Below are 19,127 nucleotides of genomic sequence, written 5' to 3'. Positions count from 1 at the left end.
CCACTCACCCCCTCTTCCCCTAAGCCCAGGGCCACAGACTTTCTGGACTGCCACCAACAAGTTCATTGTCCTCGTGTTTCAGGGAAAGGACATCACTGATGGGGGCACCGCCACACCCACAAAGACGATGGAAAGCAATGGGGACCAGGACAGACTCATCGACAAGCCCAGGGATGGCAGAGGCAGGAGGCCCCAAAAGGACAGGCTCTCCTGGCCCAAATTTCAAGCCATAAAGAGCAAGGGTGGGCGAGGGCCCCGGAGGTCACACAGTTCCTCGGAGGCTTACGAGCGGGGGAAGGTGCCTGCTCTGGGCCCCACAAGCTCAGACACCGAGGCCGAGTTTCCACCAGACGAGCAGGAACAGGAGGCAGGGACAGGCAGCCGACGCAGGAGCAGGTTCCTCAACCTGAAGTTCAAAGTGGGCTCAGGGAAGGGCCCATCACTGGCAGGGCAGCCAGTCACAGGGTCCCAAACTGGGGCTGTCCATTTCAGAGTGCTGGAGGAGGCGGGGTCCTGGGATGCCAACCAAGAGGCCACTTGGGCTGGTGCACATGGCACAAAGGACGACAGGACAGCAGAGGCTCAACAGGGGACACCTGCTCTCAGTGGACAGTGGCCCACAGAGCCTGCCCTCTCCTATGAAGCAGACTTAGGGGGTGGGTCAGACATGGCTGCCAGATCCCAGAGGAAGACAATGGAGAAGCGAGTCCGGGAGGAGACAGTGACCGAAGGGAAACCCAGGGCAGGCCGAGTCCCCACACAGAGCAGAGGAAGCACTAGGGAGGGAATTAAAGTGCTGGACATGGAAACTGCCACATTGCCTCTGCAAGACAGGGCAGGTGAGGGCCACACACAGGGCCACCAAGCAGACGTCCAGATACAAATAGTCAATCTAAAGACACCCAAGTTTGGATTTCCTAAACAAAAAGTGCTGGAGACAGAAGGAAGCATAGCAGTGCTGGAGGGGGAGCCGAGGCAGGAGAAGTCAGCCACCAATATCGTGATAAAGGGTGACAAGAGCCCAGACACAAACAAAGACCGAGACCTTGCAGTGCGTCAGACCAAACAGGATAAAAGGAGAGCAGAGAGATCCATGACAACAATGAAAGGAGGAGACACAATAGCTTGGGAGGAGAACATGGAGGGAAAGGAAGAAAAGATGAAAATACCAAAGTTCAAATTGCCGTCATTTGGATGGTCCCCAGGAAAGTACGCAAAGTCAGTCACAGAAACACCGAAAAGCGAAATAGAAAGGGAAAACCAGAGACACACTCTCCTGAAGGAAGTAAAATTAGAGTTGCATTTAAAGAGTAGTGATGAAGATGAAGAAAAAGAACAGAAAAGACCATCAAAAATAAAAGAAGAACAGGAGAACGAAGAAGGGAAAGAAAGAAAAATCTCCCTGGGAGACAAGGAGATGGCAGCCAGGGACAGCAAGTTAAAAATGCCCAAGTTCAAGATGCCCTCCTTCGGCATGGGAGCGCCAGGCAAGTACAGCGACGCCTCGGTCGAGGTGTCCGGGTCACAGGTGCAGGCGGACGGGCGCCTGCCCTCCATCCAGACTGACGTCAAGACCTGTGACCTGAGCATAGACCTGCCATCTGCCGACGTGGTCGTCAAGACCGGCGAGCTGGGCGTGAAGCTCCCGGAGGGCCATGTGCCCGAGGCAGAGCTCCAGAATGGGGACGGCAGAACCAAACTGAAAGGGCACCTGCCCTCGGTGCACATGCCCAGCATCAAGATGCCCAAAGTAGATATCAAGGGCCCCCAGGTGGACATCACAAGGCCCAAACTGGACCTGAAGGGTTCCAAAGGCGAGGTGCCAACCCCCGACGTGGGGGTGTCGCTGCCGAGCGTGGAAGTGGACATCCAGGCGACGGGCGCCAGTCTTGACGGTGACGTGGCCCTGGGAGACAAAGAGATGGCCGCCAGGGACAGCAAGTTCAAAATGCCCAAGTTCAAGATGCCCTCCTTCGGCATGGCAGCGCCCAGCAAGTCCAGCGACGCCTCGGTCGAGGTGTCCGGGTCACAGGTGGAGGCGGACGGGCGCCTGCCCTCCATCCAGACAGAAGTCAAGACCTGTGACCTGAGCATAGACCTGCCATCTGCCGACGTGGTCGTCAAGACCGGCGAGCTGGGCGTGAAGCTCCCGGAGGGCCATGTGCCCGAGGCAGAGCTCCAGAAACGGGACGCCAGAATCGGAATAAAAGGGCACCTGCCCACGGTGCACATGCCCAGCATCAAGATTCCCCAAGTAGACTTCAAGGGTCCCCAGGTGGACATCACGGGGCCCAAACTGGATCTGAAGGGTACGAAAGGTGAGGTGCCAGCCCCCGACGTGGGGGTGTCGCTGCCGAGCGTGGAAGTGGACATCCAGGCGCCGGGCGCCAGTCTTGACGGTGACGTGGCCCTGGGAGACAAGGAGGTGAGCGCCAGAGACAGCAAGTTCAAAATGCCCAAGTTCAAGATGCCCTCCTTTGGCCAATCGGCATCAAGCAAGGATTTGGGAACATCCGTGGACGTGCCCGTGCCCAAGATCACAGGGGAGGTGACCCTGCCCTGCCTGCATGGCGAGATGCAAGCCCCAGAGGGCAGCGTGCAGCTGCCATCTGCTGAAATCGAGCTCCCAGGGGCTGAGGTTGAGGTGACTCTCTCCGAGGGGAAGGTGACGCTAGGCGAGCTGAAGGGCAAGGCAGAAGGGGCCAGGTTCAAGGGCCACATGCCCAAGGTGCAGAGGCCCAGCATCAAGATGCCCAAGGTGGACATCAAGGGCCCCCAGGTGGACATCATGGGACCCAAACTGGACCTGAAGGGTGCCAAAGGCGAGGTGGCAGCCCCCGACGTGGGGGCGTCGCTGCCCAGCGTGGAGGTGGACATCCAGGCGCCGGGCGCCAGTCTTGACGGTGACGTGGCCCTGGGAGACAAGGAGATGGCCGCCAGGGACAGCAAGTTCAAAATGCCCAAGTTCAAGATGCCCTCCTTCGGCATGGCGGCGCCCAGCAAGTCCAGCGACGCCTCGGTCGAGGTGTCCGGGTCACAGGTGCAGGCGGACGGGCGCCTGCCCTCCATCCAGACAGAAGTCAAGACCTGTGACCTGAGCATAGACCTGCCATCTGCCGACGTGGTCGTCAAGACCGGCGAGCTGGGCGTGAAGCTCCCGGAGGGCCATGTGCCCGAGGCAGAGCTCCAGAAACGGGACGCCAGAATCGGAATAAAAGGGCACCTGCCCACGGTGCACATGCCCAGCATCAAGATTCCCCAAGTAGACTTCAAGGGTCCCCAGGTGGACATCACGGGGCCCAAACTGGATCTGAAGGGTACGAAAGGTGAGGTGCCAGCCCCCGACGTGGGGGTGTCGCTGCCGAGCGTGGAAGTGGACATCCAGGCGCCGGGCGCCAGTCTTGACGGTGACGTGGCCCTGGGAGACAAGGAGGTGAGCGCCAGAGACAGCAAGTTCAAAATGCCCAAGTTCAAGATGCCCTCCTTTGGCCAATCGGCATCAAGCAAGGATTTGGGAACATCCGTGGACGTGCCCGTGCCCAAGATCACAGGGGAGGTGACCCTGCCCTGCCTGCGTGGCGAGATGCAAGCCCCAGAGGGCAGCGTGCAGCTGTCATCTGCTGAAATCGAGCTCCCAGGGGCTGAGGTTGAGGTGACTCTCTCCGAGGGGAAGGTGACGCTAGGCGAGCTGAAGGGCAAGGCAGAAGGGGCCAGGTTCAAGGGCCACATGCCCAAGGTGCAGATGCCCAGCATCAAGATGCCCAAGGTGGACATCAAGGGCCCCCAGGTGGACATCATGGGACCCAAACTGGACCTGAAGGGTGCCAAAGGCGAGGTGGCAGCCCCCGACGTGGTGGCGTCTCCGCCAAGCGTGGAGGTGGACATCCAGGCGCCGGGCGCCAGTCTTGACGGTGACGTGGCCCTGGGAGACAAGGAGGTGAGCGCCAGAGACAGCAAGTTCAAAATGCCCAAGTTCAAGATGCCCTCCTTCGGCATATCGTCACCAAGCAAGGATTTGGGAACATCCGTGGACGTGCCCGTGCCCAAGATCACAGGGGAGGCGACCCTGCCCTGCCTGCGTGGCGAGTTGCAAGCCCCAGAAAGCAGCATACAAATGCCATCTGCTGAAATTGAGCACCCTGGGGCTGAGGTGGACGTGACCCTCCCCGAGGGCGAGGTGAGGCTGGGCGAGCTGAAGGGCAAGGCAGAAGGGGCCAGGTTCACGGGCCACATGCCCAAGGTGCAGATGCCCAGCATCAAGATGCCCAAGGTGGACATCAAGGGCCCCCAGGTGGACATCACGGGACCCAAACTGGACCTGAAGGGTGCCAAAGGCGAGGTGGCAGCCCCCGACGTGGGGGCGTCGCTGCCCAGCGTGGAGGTGGACATCCAGGCGCCGGGCGCCAGTCTTGACGGTGACGTGGCCCTGGGAGACAAGGAGATGGCCGCCAGGGACAGCAAGTTCAAAATGCCCAAGTTCAAGATGCCCTCCTTCGGCATGGCGGCGCCCAGCAAGTCCAGCGACGCCTCGGTCGAGGTGTCCGGGTCACAGGTGCAGGCGGACGGGCGCCTGCCCTCCATCCAGACAGAAGTCAAGACCTGTGACCTGAGCATAGACCTGCCATCTGCCGACGTGGTCGTCAAGACCGGCGAGCTGGGCGTGAAGCTCCCGGAGGGCCATGTGCCCGAGGCAGAGCTCCAGAAACGGGACGCCAGAATCGGAATAAAAGGGCACCTGCCCACGGTGCACATGCCCAGCATCAAGATTCCCCAAGTAGACTTCAAGGGTCCCCAGGTGGACATCACGGGGCCCAAACTGGATCTGAAGGGTACGAAAGGTGAGGTGCCAGCCCCCGACGTGGGGGTGTCGCTGCCGAGCGTGGAAGTGGACATCCAGGCGCCGGGCGCCAGTCTTGACGGTGACGTGGCCCTGGGAGACAAGGAGGTGAGCGCCAGAGACAGCAAGTTCAAAATGCCCAAGTTCAAGATGCCCTCCTTTGGCCAATCGGCATCAAGCAAGGATTTGGGAACATCCGTGGACGTGCCCGTGCCCAAGATCACAGGGGAGGTGACCCTGCCCTGCCTGCGTGGCGAGATGCAAGCCCCAGAGGGCAGCGTGCAGCTGTCATCTGCTGAAATCGAGCTCCCAGGGGCTGAGGTTGAGGTGACTCTCTCCGAGGGGAAGGTGACGCTAGGCGAGCTGAAGGACAAGGCAGAAGGGGCCAGGTTCAAGGGCCACATGCCCAAGGTGCAGATGCCCAGCATCAAGATGCCCAAGGTGGACATCAAGGGCCCCCAGGTGGACATCATGGGACCCAAACTGGACCTGAAGGGTGCCAAAGGCGAGGTGGCAGCCCCCGACGTGGTGGCGTCTCCGCCAAGCGTGGAGGTGGACATCCAGGCGCCGGGCGCCAGTCTTGACGGTGACGTGGCCCTGGGAGACAAGGAGGTGAGCGCCAGAGACAGCAAGTTCAAAATGCCCAAGTTCAAGATGCCCTCCTTCGGCATATCGTCACCAAGCAAGGATTTGGGAACATCCGTGGACGTGCCCGTGCCCAAGATCACAGGGGAGGCGACCCTGCCCTGCCTGCGTGGCGAGTTGCAAGCCCCAGAAAGCAGCATACAAATGCCATCTGCTGAAATTGAGCACCCTGGGGCTGAGGTGGACGTGACCGTCCCCGAGGGCGAGGTGAGGCTGGGCGAGCTGAAGGGCAAGGCAGAAGGGGCCAGGTTCACGGGCCACATGCCCAAGGTGCAGATGCCCAGCATCAAGATGCCCAAGGTGGACATCAAGGGCCCCCAGGTGGACATCACGGGACCCAAACTGGACCTGAAGGGTGCCAAAGGCGAGGTGGCAGCCCCCGACGTGGGGGCGTCGCTGCCCAGCGTGGAGGTGGACATCCAGGCGCCGGGCGCCAGTCTTGACGGTGACGTGGCCCTGGGAGACAAGGAGATGGCCGCCAGGGACAGCAAGTTCAAAATGCCCAAGTTCAAGATGCCCTCCTTCGGCATGGCGGCGCCCAGCAAGTCCAGCGACGCCTCGGTCGAGGTGTCCGGGTCACAGGTGCAGGCGGACGGGCGCCTGCCCTCCATCCAGACAGAAGTCAAGACCTGTGACCTGAGCATAGACCTGCCATCTGCCGACGTGGTCGTCAAGACCGGCGAGCTGGGCGTGAAGCTCCCGGAGGGCCATGTGCCCGAGGCAGAGCTCCAGAAACGGGACGCCAGAATCGGAATAAAAGGGCACCTGCCCACGGTGCACATGCCCAGCATCAAGATTCCCCAAGTAGACTTCAAGGGTCCCCAGGTGGACATCACGGGGCCCAAACTGGATCTGAAGGGTACGAAAGGTGAGGTGCCAGCCCCCGACGTGGGGGTGTCGCTGCCGAGCGTGGAAGTGGACATCCAGGCGCCGGGCGCCAGTCTTGACGGTGACGTGGCCCTGGGAGACAAGGAGGTGAGCGCCAGAGACAGCAAGTTCAAAATGCCCAAGTTCAAGATGCCCTCCTTTGGCCAATCGGCATCAAGCAAGGATTTGGGAACATCCGTGGACGTGCCCGTGCCCAAGATCACAGGGGAGGCGACCCTGCCCTGCCTGCGTGGCGAGTTGCAAGCCCCAGAAAGCAGCATACAAATGCCATCTGCTGAAATTGAGCACCCTGGGGCTGAGGTGGACGTGACCCTCCCCGAGGGCGAGGTGAGGCTGGGCGAGCTGAAGGGCAAGGCAGAAGGGGCCAGGTTCACGGGCCACATGCCCAAGGTGCAGAAGCCCAGCATCAAGATGCCCAAGGTGGACATCAAGGGCCCCCAGGTGGACATCACGGGACCCAAACTGGACCTGAAGGGTGCCAAAGGCGAGGTGGCAGCCCCCGACGTGGGGGCGTCGCTGCCCAGCGTGGAGGTGGACATCCAGGCGCCGGGCGCCAGTCTTGACGGTGACGTGGCCCTGGGAGACAAGGAGATGGCCGCCAGGGACAGCAAGTTCAAAATGCCCAAGTTCAAGATGCCCTCCTTCGGCATATCGTCACCAAGCAAGGATTTGGGAACATCCGTGGACGTGCCCGTGCCCAAGATCACAGGGGAGGTGACCCTGCCCTGCCTGCGTGGCGAGATGCAAGCCCCAGAGGGCAGCGTGCAGCTGTCATCTGCTGAAATCGAGCTCCCAGGGGCTGAGGTTGAGGTGACTCTCTCCGAGGGGAAGGTGACGCTAGGCGAGCTGAAGGACAAGGCAGAAGGGGCCAGGTTCAAGGGCCACATGCCCAAGGTGCAGATGCCCAGCATCAAGATGCCCAAGGTGGACATCAAGGGCCCCCAGGTGGACATCATGGGACCCAAACTGGACCTGAAGGGTGCCAAAGGCGAGGTGGCAGCCCCCGACGTGGTGGCGTCTCCGCCAAGCGTGGAGGTGGACATCCAGGCGCCGGGCGCCAGTCTTGACGGTGACGTGGCCCTGGGAGACAAGGAGGTGAGCGCCAGAGACAGCAAGTTCAAAATGCCCAAGTTCAAGATGCCCTCCTTCGGCATATCGTCACCAAGCAAGGATTTGGGAACATCCGTGGACGTGCCCGTGCCCAAGATCACAGGGGAGGCGACCCTGCCCTGCCTGCGTGGCGAGTTGCAAGCCCCAGAAAGCAGCATACAAATGCCATCTGCTGAAATTGAGCACCCTGGGGCTGAGGTGGACGTGACCGTCCCCGAGGGCGAGGTGAGGCTGGGCGAGCTGAAGGGCAAGGCAGAAGGGGCCAGGTTCACGGGCCACATGCCCAAGGTGCAGATGCCCAGCATCAAGATGCCCAAGGTGGACATCAAGGGCCCCCAGGTGGACATCACGGGACCCAAACTGGACCTGAAGGGTGCCAAAGGCGAGGTGGCAGCCCCCGACGTGGGGGCGTCGCTGCCCAGCGTGGAGGTGGACATCCAGGCGCCGGGCGCCAGTCTTGACGGTGACGTGGCCCTGGGAGACAAGGAGATGGCCGCCAGGGACAGCAAGTTCAAAATGCCCAAGTTCAAGATGCCCTCCTTCGGCATGGCGGCGCCCAGCAAGTCCAGCGACGCCTCGGTCGAGGTGTCCGGGTCACAGGTGCAGGCGGACGGGCGCCTGCCCTCCATCCAGACAGAAGTCAAGACCTGTGACCTGAGCATAGACCTGCCATCTGCCGACGTGGTCGTCAAGACCGGCGAGCTGGGCGTGAAGCTCCCGGAGGGCCATGTGCCCGAGGCAGAGCTCCAGAAACGGGACGCCAGAATCGGAATAAAAGGGCACCTGCCCACGGTGCACATGCCCAGCATCAAGATTCCCCAAGTAGACTTCAAGGGTCCCCAGGTGGACATCACGGGGCCCAAACTGGATCTGAAGGGTACGAAAGGTGAGGTGCCAGCCCCCGACGTGGGGGTGTCGCTGCCGAGCGTGGAAGTGGACATCCAGGCGCCGGGCGCCAGTCTTGACGGTGACGTGGCCCTGGGAGACAAGGAGGTGAGCGCCAGAGACAGCAAGTTCAAAATGCCCAAGTTCAAGATGCCCTCCTTTGGCCAATCGGCATCAAGCAAGGATTTGGGAACATCCGTGGACGTGCCCGTGCCCAAGATCACAGGGGAGGCGACCCTGCCCTGCCTGCGTGGCGAGTTGCAAGCCCCAGAAAGCAGCATACAAATGCCATCTGCTGAAATTGAGCACCCTGGGGCTGAGGTGGACGTGACCCTCCCCGAGGGCGAGGTGAGGCTGGGCGAGCTGAAGGGCAAGGCAGAAGGGGCCAGGTTCACGGGCCACATGCCCAAGGTGCAGAAGCCCAGCATCAAGATGCCCAAGGTGGACATCAAGGGCCCCCAGGTGGACATCACGGGACCCAAACTGGACCTGAAGGGTGCCAAAGGCGAGGTGGCAGCCCCCGACGTGGGGGCGTCGCTGCCCAGCGTGGAGGTGGACATCCAGGCGCCGGGCGCCAGTCTTGACGGTGACGTGGCCCTGGGAGACAAGGAGATGGCCGCCAGGGACAGCAAGTTCAAAATGCCCAAGTTCAAGATGCCCTCCTTCGGCATATCGTCACCAAGCAAGGATTTGGGAACATCCGTGGACGTGCCCGTGCCCAAGATCACAGGGGAGGTGACCCTGCCCTGCCTGCGTGGCGAGATGCAAGCCCCAGAGGGCAGCGTGCAGCTGTCATCTGCTGAAATCGAGCTCCCAGGGGCTGAGGTTGAGGTGACTCTCTCCGAGGGGAAGGTGACGCTAGGCGAGCTGAAGGACAAGGCAGAAGGGGCCAGGTTCAAGGGCCACATGCCCAAGGTGCAGATGCCCAGCATCAAGATGCCCAAGGTGGACATCAAGGGCCCCCAGGTGGACATCATGGGACCCAAACTGGACCTGAAGGGTGCCAAAGGCGAGGTGGCAGCCCCCGACGTGGTGGCGTCTCCGCCAAGCGTGGAGGTGGACATCCAGGCGCCGGGCGCCAGTCTTGACGGTGACGTGGCCCTGGGAGACAAGGAGGTGAGCGCCAGAGACAGCAAGTTCAAAATGCCCAAGTTCAAGATGCCCTCCTTCGGCATATCGTCACCAAGCAAGGATTTGGGAACATCCGTGGACGTGCCCGTGCCCAAGATCACAGGGGAGGCGACCCTGCCCTGCCTGCGTGGCGAGTTGCAAGCCCCAGAAAGCAGCATACAAATGCCATCTGCTGAAATTGAGCACCCTGGGGCTGAGGTGGACGTGACCGTCCCCGAGGGCGAGGTGAGGCTGGGCGAGCTGAAGGGCAAGGCAGAAGGGGCCAGGTTCACGGGCCACATGCCCAAGGTGCAGATGCCCAGCATCAAGATGCCCAAGGTGGACATCAAGGGCCCCCAGGTGGACATCACGGGACCCAAACTGGACCTGAAGGGTGCCAAAGGCGAGGTGGCAGCCCCCGACGTGGGGGCGTCGCTGCCCAGCGTGGAGGTGGACATCCAGGCGCCGGGCGCCAGTCTTGACGGTGACGTGGCCCTGGGAGACAAGGAGATGGCCGCCAGGGACAGCAAGTTCAAAATGCCCAAGTTCAAGATGCCCTCCTTCGGCATGGCGGCGCCCAGCAAGTCCAGCGACGCCTCGGTCGAGGTGTCCGGGTCACAGGTGCAGGCGGACGGGCGCCTGCCCTCCATCCAGACAGAAGTCAAGACCTGTGACCTGAGCATAGACCTGCCATCTGCCGACGTGGTCGTCAAGACCGGCGAGCTGGGCGTGAAGCTCCCGGAGGGCCATGTGCCCGAGGCAGAGCTCCAGAAACGGGACGCCAGAATCGGAATAAAAGGGCACCTGCCCACGGTGCACATGCCCAGCATCAAGATTCCCCAAGTAGACTTCAAGGGTCCCCAGGTGGACATCACGGGGCCCAAACTGGATCTGAAGGGTACGAAAGGTGAGGTGCCAGCCCCCGACGTGGGGGTGTCGCTGCCGAGCGTGGAAGTGGACATCCAGGCGCCGGGCGCCAGTCTTGACGGTGACGTGGCCCTGGGAGACAAGGAGGTGAGCGCCAGAGACAGCAAGTTCAAAATGCCCAAGTTCAAGATGCCCTCCTTTGGCCAATCGGCATCAAGCAAGGATTTGGGAACATCCGTGGACGTGCCCGTGCCCAAGATCACAGGGGAGGCGACCCTGCCCTGCCTGCGTGGCGAGTTGCAAGCCCCAGAAAGCAGCATACAAATGCCATCTGCTGAAATTGAGCACCCTGGGGCTGAGGTGGACGTGACCCTCCCCGAGGGCGAGGTGAGGCTGGGCGAGCTGAAGGGCAAGGCAGAAGGGGCCAGGTTCACGGGCCACATGCCCAAGGTGCAGAAGCCCAGCATCAAGATGCCCAAGGTGGACATCAAGGGCCCCCAGGTGGACATCACGGGACCCAAACTGGACCTGAAGGGTGCCAAAGGCGAGGTGGCAGCCCCCGACGTGGGGGCGTCGCTGCCCAGCGTGGAGGTGGACATCCAGGCGCCGGGCGCCAGTCTTGACGGTGACGTGGCCCTGGGAGACAAGGAGATGGCCGCCAGGGACAGCAAGTTCAAAATGCCCAAGTTCAAGATGCCCTCCTTCGGCATATCGTCACCAAGCAAGGATTTGGGAACATCCGTGGACGTGCCCGTGCCCAAGATCACAGGGGAGGTGACCCTGCCCTGCCTGCGTGGCGAGATGCAAGCCCCAGAGGGCAGCGTGCAGCTGTCATCTGCTGAAATCGAGCTCCCAGGGGCTGAGGTTGAGGTGACTCTCTCCGAGGGGAAGGTGACGCTAGGCGAGCTGAAGGGCAAGGCAGAAGGGGCCAGGTTCAAGGGCCACATGCCCAAGGTGCAGATGCCCAGCATCAAGATGCCCAAGGTGGACATCAAGGGCCCCCAGGTGGACATCATGGGACCCAAACTGGACCTGAAGGGTGCCAAAGGCGAGGTGGCAGCCCCCGACGTGGTGGCGTCTCCGCCAAGCGTGGAGGTGGACATCCAGGCGCCGGGCGCCAGTCTTGACGGTGACGTGGCCCTGGGAGACAAGGAGGTGAGCGCCAGAGACAGCAAGTTCAAAATGCCCAAGTTCAAGATGCCCTCCTTCGGCATATCGTCACCAAGCAAGGATTTGGGAACATCCGTGGACGTGCCCGTGCCCAAGATCACAGGGGAGGCGACCCTGCCCTGCCTGCGTGGCGAGTTGCAAGCCCCAGAAAGCAGCATACAAATGCCATCTGCTGAAATTGAGCACCCTGGGGCTGAGGTGGACGTGACCCTCCCCGAGGGCGAGGTGAGGCTGGGCGAGCTGAAGGGCAAGGCAGAAGGGGCCAGGTTCACGGGCCACATGCCCAAGGTGCAGATGCCCAGCATCAAGATGCCCAAGGTGGACATCAAGGGCCCCCAGGTGGACATCACGGGACCCAAACTGGACCTGAAGGGTGCCAAAGGCGAGGTGGCAGCCCCCGACGTGGGGGCGTCGCTGCCCAGCGTGGAGGTGGACATCCAGGCGCCGGGCGCCAGTCTTGACGGTGACGTGGCCCTGGGAGACAAGGAGATGGCCGCCAGGGACAGCAAGTTCAAAATGCCCAAGTTCAAGATGCCCTCCTTCGGCATGGCGGCGCCCAGCAAGTCCAGCGACGCCTCGGTCGAGGTGTCCGGGTCACAGGTGCAGGCGGACGGGCGCCTGCCCTCCATCCAGACAGAAGTCAAGACCTGTGACCTGAGCATAGACCTGCCATCTGCCGACGTGGTCGTCAAGACCGGCGAGCTGGGCGTGAAGCTCCCGGAGGGCCATGTGCCCGAGGCAGAGCTCCAGAAACGGGACGCCAGAATCGGAATAAAAGGGCACCTGCCCACGGTGCACATGCCCAGCATCAAGATTCCCCAAGTAGACTTCAAGGGTCCCCAGGTGGACATCACGGGGCCCAAACTGGATCTGAAGGGTACGAAAGGTGAGGTGCCAGCCCCCGACGTGGGGGTGTCGCTGCCGAGCGTGGAAGTGGACATCCAGGCGCCGGGCGCCAGTCTTGACGGTGACGTGGCCCTGGGAGACAAGGAGGTGAGCGCCAGAGACAGCAAGTTCAAAATGCCCAAGTTCAAGATGCCCTCCTTTGGCCAATCGGCATCAAGCAAGGATTTGGGAACATCCGTGGACGTGCCCGTGCCCAAGATCACAGGGGAGGTGACCCTGCCCTGCCTGCGTGGCGAGATGCAAGCCCCAGAGGGCAGCGTGCAGCTGTCATCTGCTGAAATCGAGCTCCCAGGGGCTGAGGTTGAGGTGACTCTCTCCGAGGGGAAGGTGACGCTAGGCGAGCTGAAGGACAAGTCAGAAGGGGCCAGGTTCAAGGGCCACATGCCCAAGGTGCAGATGCCCAGCATCAAGATGCCCAAGGTGGACATCAAGGGCCCCCAGGTGGACATCATGGGACCCAAACTGGACCTGAAGGGTGCCAAAGGCGAGGTGGCAGCCCCCGACGTGGTGGCGTCTCCGCCAAGCGTGGAGGTGGACATCCAGGCGCCGGGCGCCAGTCTTGACGGTGACGTGGCCCTGGGAGACAAGGAGGTGAGCGCCAGAGACAGCAAGTTCAAAATGCCCAAGTTCAAGATGCCCTCCTTCGGCATATCGTCACCAAGCAAGGATTTGGGAACATCCGTGGACGTGCCCGTGCCCAAGATCACAGGGGAGGCGACCCTGCCCTGCCTGCGTGGCGAGTTGCAAGCCCCAGAAAGCAGCATACAAATGCCATCTGCTGAAATTGAGCACCCTGGGGCTGAGGTGGACGTGACCCTCCCCGAGGGCGAGGTGAGGCTGGGCGAGCTGAAGGGCAAGGCAGAAGGGGCCAGGTTCACGGGCCACATGCCCAAGGTGCAGATGCCCAGCATCAAGATGCCCAAGGTGGACATCAAGGGCCCCCAGGTGGACATCACGGGACCCAAACTGGACCTGAAGGGTGCCAAAGGCGAGGTGGCAGCCCCCGACGTGGGGGCGTCGCTGCCCAGCGTGGAGGTGGACATCCAGGCGCCGGGCGCCAGTCTTGACGGTGACGTGGCCCTGGGAGACAAGGAGATGGCCGCCAGGGACAGCAAGTTCAAAATGCCCAAGTTCAAGATGCCCTCCTTCGGCATGGCGGCGCCCAGCAAGTCCAGCGACGCCTCGGTCGAGGTGTCCGGGTCACAGGTGCAGGCGGACGGGCGCCTGCCCTCCATCCAGACAGAAGTCAAGACCTGTGACCTGAGCATAGACCTGCCATCTGCCGACGTGGTCGTCAAGACCGGCGAGCTGGGCGTGAAGCTCCCGGAGGGCCATGTGCCCGAGGCAGAGCTCCAGAAACGGGACGCCAGAATCGGAATAAAAGGGCACCTGCCCACGGTGCACATGCCCAGCATCAAGATTCCCCAAGTAGACTTCAAGGGTCCCCAGGTGGACATCACGGGGCCCAAACTGGATCTGAAGGGTACGAAAGGTGAGGTGCCAGCCCCCGACGTGGGGGTGTCGCTGCCGAGCGTGGAAGTGGACATCCAGGCGCCGGGCGCCAGGCTACAGGGTGACATGGGCCTAGGAGACAAGGAATTGTCTTCTAGAAGTATGGCATTGAAGATGTCTAAAGGCAGTGTGCCTTTTTCTTCTTCTTCCAATTTGGTTTCTGTGGTTTCTTCGGGACTTCAAGGTAGTGACCAGTGTCTTGAAGGGAGTTATTCTCTCGAGCTCATGGATCCCAGTGTCGGTGTAGGTGACATCTCTGTTTCCACAGTGGACCTTGATGGGGGCCCATCAATTGAAAGCGGTGGAGCAAAAAGCAAAATGAAGAAATTCCGTTTTAAAATGCCTAAGGTCTTTTCCCCTGCAGGGAAATCCCGTAAGAGCTCGGTAGGCTCTCATGCAGATTCGGGGGTTTCTCTTCCTGGGAGTGGCTTGGCCAGCACCTTGGAGTTCGGCGGTGGTGGGTCTCTTGGCGAGTGTGAGGCCTTCGGGGAGCCATCCATGCAGGTGCCGGGGCTTGGGTGGTCCAGTGTTCCTTCAGACAAGGTTGATGTCAGCGGCCCCCAGTCTAAGTCGTCCGCTCTCCCTTCCTATGAGGGTGTCACACTTTCAAAGTACCAGGTGACTCTCCCCAGAGCCACCGTTTCTCCAGTGCTGCCTCCAGGTACCCTCTCTGCACCCCAGGGAGATGCTCACATTTCCAGCGAAGAGTGTACTACAGACGTCTCATCCTGGGAGAGGCTTCCATTGTCCCAAACTGACAGCCACCCTGGCCCAGTGGACCCCTCGGTTTATACCTCTTATGGTCAGGTGACTTTTCCTAAATTTCACCGACCAAAGTTTGTGTTTTCAGCTCCAGAAGCAGGAGATGTGGAGGGTGCGCCCCGGGCCGTAGGGGCTGCCCTGTCTCCTCCCAGCCCAGCGTGGGGAGTCAGCTCCTCAGCCGAGGAAGTCACGGTGTCCCCAAGGCCTGGTACTCAGCTGCCATCTGCAGTTGTGTCCATGTCTGAGGTGACAGAGGACCCCGTGGGCACTGCCTGGACAGCAGGAATGACTCCAGGCGGGGACCCAGCTGAAGATGCTGACTGTGAAGGGAAAGGCAGTCCCTTGAAAATGCCACAGCTCAGGCTCCCGTCCTTCAGGCGGTCCCCGAAGAAGGAGATGGATCCCAAAGAGTATCTGGCACATAGCCTGGTTGTTGACGTGCGTCCAAAGGGCACCTTGCCTGGGCTTCCTGTTTCCCAGATGGAAGCAGACTTGGACAGAGAGAGGGGAACGGTCAAGACACCTGGTTTTTCTGTGCCCGAACTGGCAGGTCCCAAAAGGAGGGCTTCCATGGGAGGGACTGGCCTGCCACAGGGAGACCTGGATCCCTCCCTGTCTAGTTCCCCAGCTGAGGGTGCCTCTCAGGCCACAGTGAGGGCCAGCAGTGAGGGTGGTGTTAGGGGCACTGGCGCAATGGTGGGCCCCCCGGAAGGAGCAGGCGTGGACCTCCACCTGCCACAGGTCCACCTTCCCAGTGTGAGCTTTGCCCAACCCGACTTCAGACCCACTGAGCTCCAGGAGGAGGTGAGCCAGCCTGCAGGTGAAGTTCCTCTTCCCAAACACAGCCTGTCTCTGGGAGATGGCAGCAAAGGGTATGGGCTCGGGGATGGCTCAGCAAGCCAGCCTCGGGGGCAGGTGACGGACCCCTCAACAGAAGACCCCCTCCAGGCATCCAGTAGAACAGCAGACACTGCAGCCCCCACAGTACGAAGTGCAGAAGGAGACGCTGCGATGGGAGACGCGCGGGTGGGCTCTCAGGAGAGTTGGTTTCGAATGCCCTCGCTCCGCCTGCCCGGCTTCTGGCGCTCCTCCAGGGACAGAGGTGTAACTGAGGTGCCAGCACCTGCTGCCAGCCCCCCAAAGCCAGAAGCACAAGCTACAGTCAAGAGTCAGGGGGTGAGTGTTCCTGCCTCAGAGGTGGCGGCTGCTGTGTCCCCACAGCCCCCAGAGGCAGAAGCAGACATGGCACGTGTCCCAAGGCAAACTCTGGACAGCAAAAGTTTGAATCTGCACGTCTCTCCTGCCGGGAAGTCCGCTGCTGACCTTCCCACTTCCGAGGTCCAGCTCCATCCGTGCCAAGTCTCCCTGTCCCTTCAGATGCCCCACAGGAGACTTTCAGAAACCAAAGCTCCTCCAGGGGAAGTGGACAAGACTCCTGCCAGGGGGTCAGAGACAGCAGAACACCGGTCGTCCCCCACCGAAGGCCCTCTGAGGCTGAAGGCTTCCAGGACTGATGTGCCGTCCCAGATTTCCATTGTTGACATGGGTCAGTTCTGGGAGGATTCTGTGCTGACTGTCAAATTCCCCACGTTGAAGGTGCCTAGGTTTACCTTCCCGGCCCCTGGCTCCACTACCGATGTCTTCATCCCCGCCGTGAGAGAAGTGTGGTCCCCAGACAGCAGCCTCGACCTGGCCCTGCATAAGCAAAGCCCTGGAGTCTGGGATGCGAGCATCCTGAAGGCAGGCGCTGGGGTCCCCAGGGAGCCGCCTGGGGTCTTTGACCCCTCCTTGGAAGCTTCCCCCATTTCTAAGGTCAGAGTGCACATCCAAAGTACTTGGGTTGAGAGCCAAGAGGTCACCACACAGAGTAGGGTGACAGCAGAGTTTGCTGACCTCTCAGAACCCCAGGCGTTTTCTACTCAGATCGTGCGGGAATCAGAGATTCCGGCCTCTGAGATCCAGATGCCTTCCTACGGCTTTTCCTTGCTCCAGGGGAAGGTCCCAGAGCGCCCCTCAGAGGCTCAGGTGCACATGGTCACTGAGCACTCTGGGCCGCTGGAAGCCTTGCAAGAGGCTCCCCAACAAGTCACCCCAGGAGCCAATCCCGTTTCCGGAGACCACCCGCCAGACAGTGGAGAACCGTTTGAAATGATCTCTTCCAGCCTCAACATGCTGGCACCGCAAACATTTACGTTTGAAGTTCATTCTGGCCACCAGTTTGCAGAGAGCTGTTCCGACGAGGAGCCTGCGGAAATCCTCGAACTCCTGCCTGAAGACGGCCAAGAGGCAGCTGCACCCCTGGAGGGTGAAGACAGGGAGGCAAAAGAGAAACCAGAAAGCAAAAGGTCTGGTCTGTTCCGGTTTTGGCTTCCAAACATTGGGTTTTCTCCCTCTGCCCAGGACACAGGCGCTGGTGCCACAGAAGTTGTGCTAAGACCTGCTCCTGTGCAAGCACAACCTGAGGTTCTCTCCGGGGTGGACCTGCCAGAGAAGCAGGAGAAGGCAGGCTGGTTCCGATTCCCCAAGTTAGGCTTCTCCTCATCGCCTACCAAAAAAAGCCAACGCACTGAGGACAAGGTGGGCCTGGTGGAGCCACAGCTCCAGGAAGAAGCAGTCACTTTTTTTGATGCCCAAGAAAGCTTCTCCCCTGAGGAGAAGGAGGACAGGAAGCCAGCAGAGACTGTGGCCACGGAGCCGGGCCCCAGAGCCATGGTGACATCTGCAGCCAGCAGCGAATTGGTCCTGCAAGAGCAGGGGCAGACACGCCAGTGATGGGCCTGTACCCAGGCCCACAACCAAGTGAGGGACGCAGGTGTGACTTGTCAGGGGAGGACACAAGGAAGTCGGGAGGCCGAAAGTGTGTCCCCTCAACTCACAGAACGGAGCACCGAGCAGAAACCTTGCCACCATGGCAGATGCTCCTATCATGGGACCAAAGTCGTGCCCAGCTCCCCAAACTTTGGAAGCAAAGGAGTGTCCTGACTTCCCACAGGACGCCAAGAACCCATGGGGTCGTGTCTCCCTGAAGACACTGCTGGACAAGCCCTTATTAACCCCTTTTCTGGGGACCCACCCATGATGCCCCCGAGAACATGGCTGTTTCTGTGAGGAAGGGGTAATAATGGCTGTGCGTGTGGACGCAGGGTTTGGTGTCACCCTGTCCTGCCCCTGTTGCTGCTTCCTGCCCAGTGTAGGCTCTGCTTCCTGCTTCAGGCAGAGGCTGGCATACCCTCTGGAAACCCTTGCCAGCACGCTCAGACAAAGCCCACTCCTCTGCTGACTGTCCCACCGGCCAGCTTTGGGGGCTTCGTGTGGCATGCACAGATGCTGTAAGCGCAGCGCTAGCTGTGCTCAGCAGAGGCTGTGAGGACGTCCGTGAGCTGCGAGGAGGTTCCTGCTGGCGCTGTGGCCCCTGCATGGCCGTCGAGCCCCTCACATACACGCTGTACAGACTCCCCACTCTGCTGTTCCCTGGATGGGCAATAAAGGAAGTGACACACCCACGGTAGTGCCTGTGAGGGCTTTTGTCTGGGGACACGCACACTCCTGGTCCTAATCGCTACTGAGTCACTCTGGAAAACAGTCACGGTGAATCTCAGAGTGGCTTTCACTTAGCCATTTGTCGTCTTGTGAGCCAGCAGCTGGCAGAGACCAGGAGGAGGAAGGCAGGGGCCCAGGCGATCGGTGTGGCAGGGGACATGAACACGCATGCCCCCGCCAGCTGGAAGGCAGAGCAGGGGCAGCACAGAGAGGGCCTCGGCCATGACAGGGGCCCATCTCAGGCTTCCTTCACTGCAGTGCCCTGCTCTCAGCGCCCTCAGCCAGGGACAGCTAAGGGCGGCCAGTCCACCTGGGGTGGAGAATGAGATCCAAATGTGTCTCCTCCTCCTAGTGGCCCCAGACACCCTCCTGGTCCCATAGGCATGCAGTGTTCTGAGGAGCCTGGCCCAGTTGGGCTCCTGGTGACATGCCCCTTCTCCCTTCAGGGACATGGCGGCTGTCATGGCTGTGAGTACAGGAGAAGAGCTGGGCTCTGAGCCCCTCTGGAGGACTGAGGGCCCGGAAGGGTGGCAGCCACAGGGAGTGGGACTGTGGGTGGGGAGGAGAGACTGAGTCCGTCCCCCGAGCCACTGCAGGCAAGACATGTCTGCCTAGGGCTGGCAGGAAGTCACCAAGTTAGGGGCATGGAATCCTCTGGAAAGTGAGCTGACACCAGGGCCCCGAGTGGGGAGGCGTGAGGGAAGGTCAGCGTGTCCTTCAGCCTGCTATCGTGCTCCACCCCCAGGTTCCCGGCCTCCCTCCCTGTTCCCATGCAGTTCCCTGGGAACAGTGTGGTGGGGCCTGCCCGGCTCTGTGAGGTCTTCAGCTCTCTCTGACCCTGGACTCAAGGCCTGCGGTACTGGGCCTTGGTCTGAGGCCGGAGAGCCAGCGGTCA

General features: G+C 61.2%; 1 protein-coding gene across 4 annotated transcripts in view; it reads left to right on the top strand.

Moving 5' to 3' along the window:
* AHNAK2 (AHNAK nucleoprotein 2) overlaps positions 1-18,190 on the top strand; it is a 37,250-nt gene extending 19,060 nt beyond the window's left edge. For all 4 annotated transcript variants that reach the window (XM_081049391.1, XM_081049390.1, XM_081049392.1 and 1 more), the window contains exon 7: positions 83-18,190. In XM_081049391.1, coding sequence (XP_080905517.1) covers positions 83-17,464 — 17,382 coding nt within the window. In that variant the 3' untranslated portion in view covers positions 17,465-18,190. The remainder of the gene's footprint in view (positions 1-82) is intronic.
* The last annotated feature ends 937 nt before the right edge of the window (positions 18,191-19,127 follow it).

Source organism: Rhinolophus hipposideros, assembly GCF_964194185.1.
Source record: "Rhinolophus hipposideros genome assembly, chromosome: 5".
In the NCBI taxonomy this organism is placed as follows: Eukaryota; Metazoa; Chordata; class Mammalia; order Chiroptera; family Rhinolophidae; genus Rhinolophus; species Rhinolophus hipposideros.
Note: the sequence above shows the minus strand (reverse complement) of the source record. Positions and strands in the feature narration are given on the sequence as shown.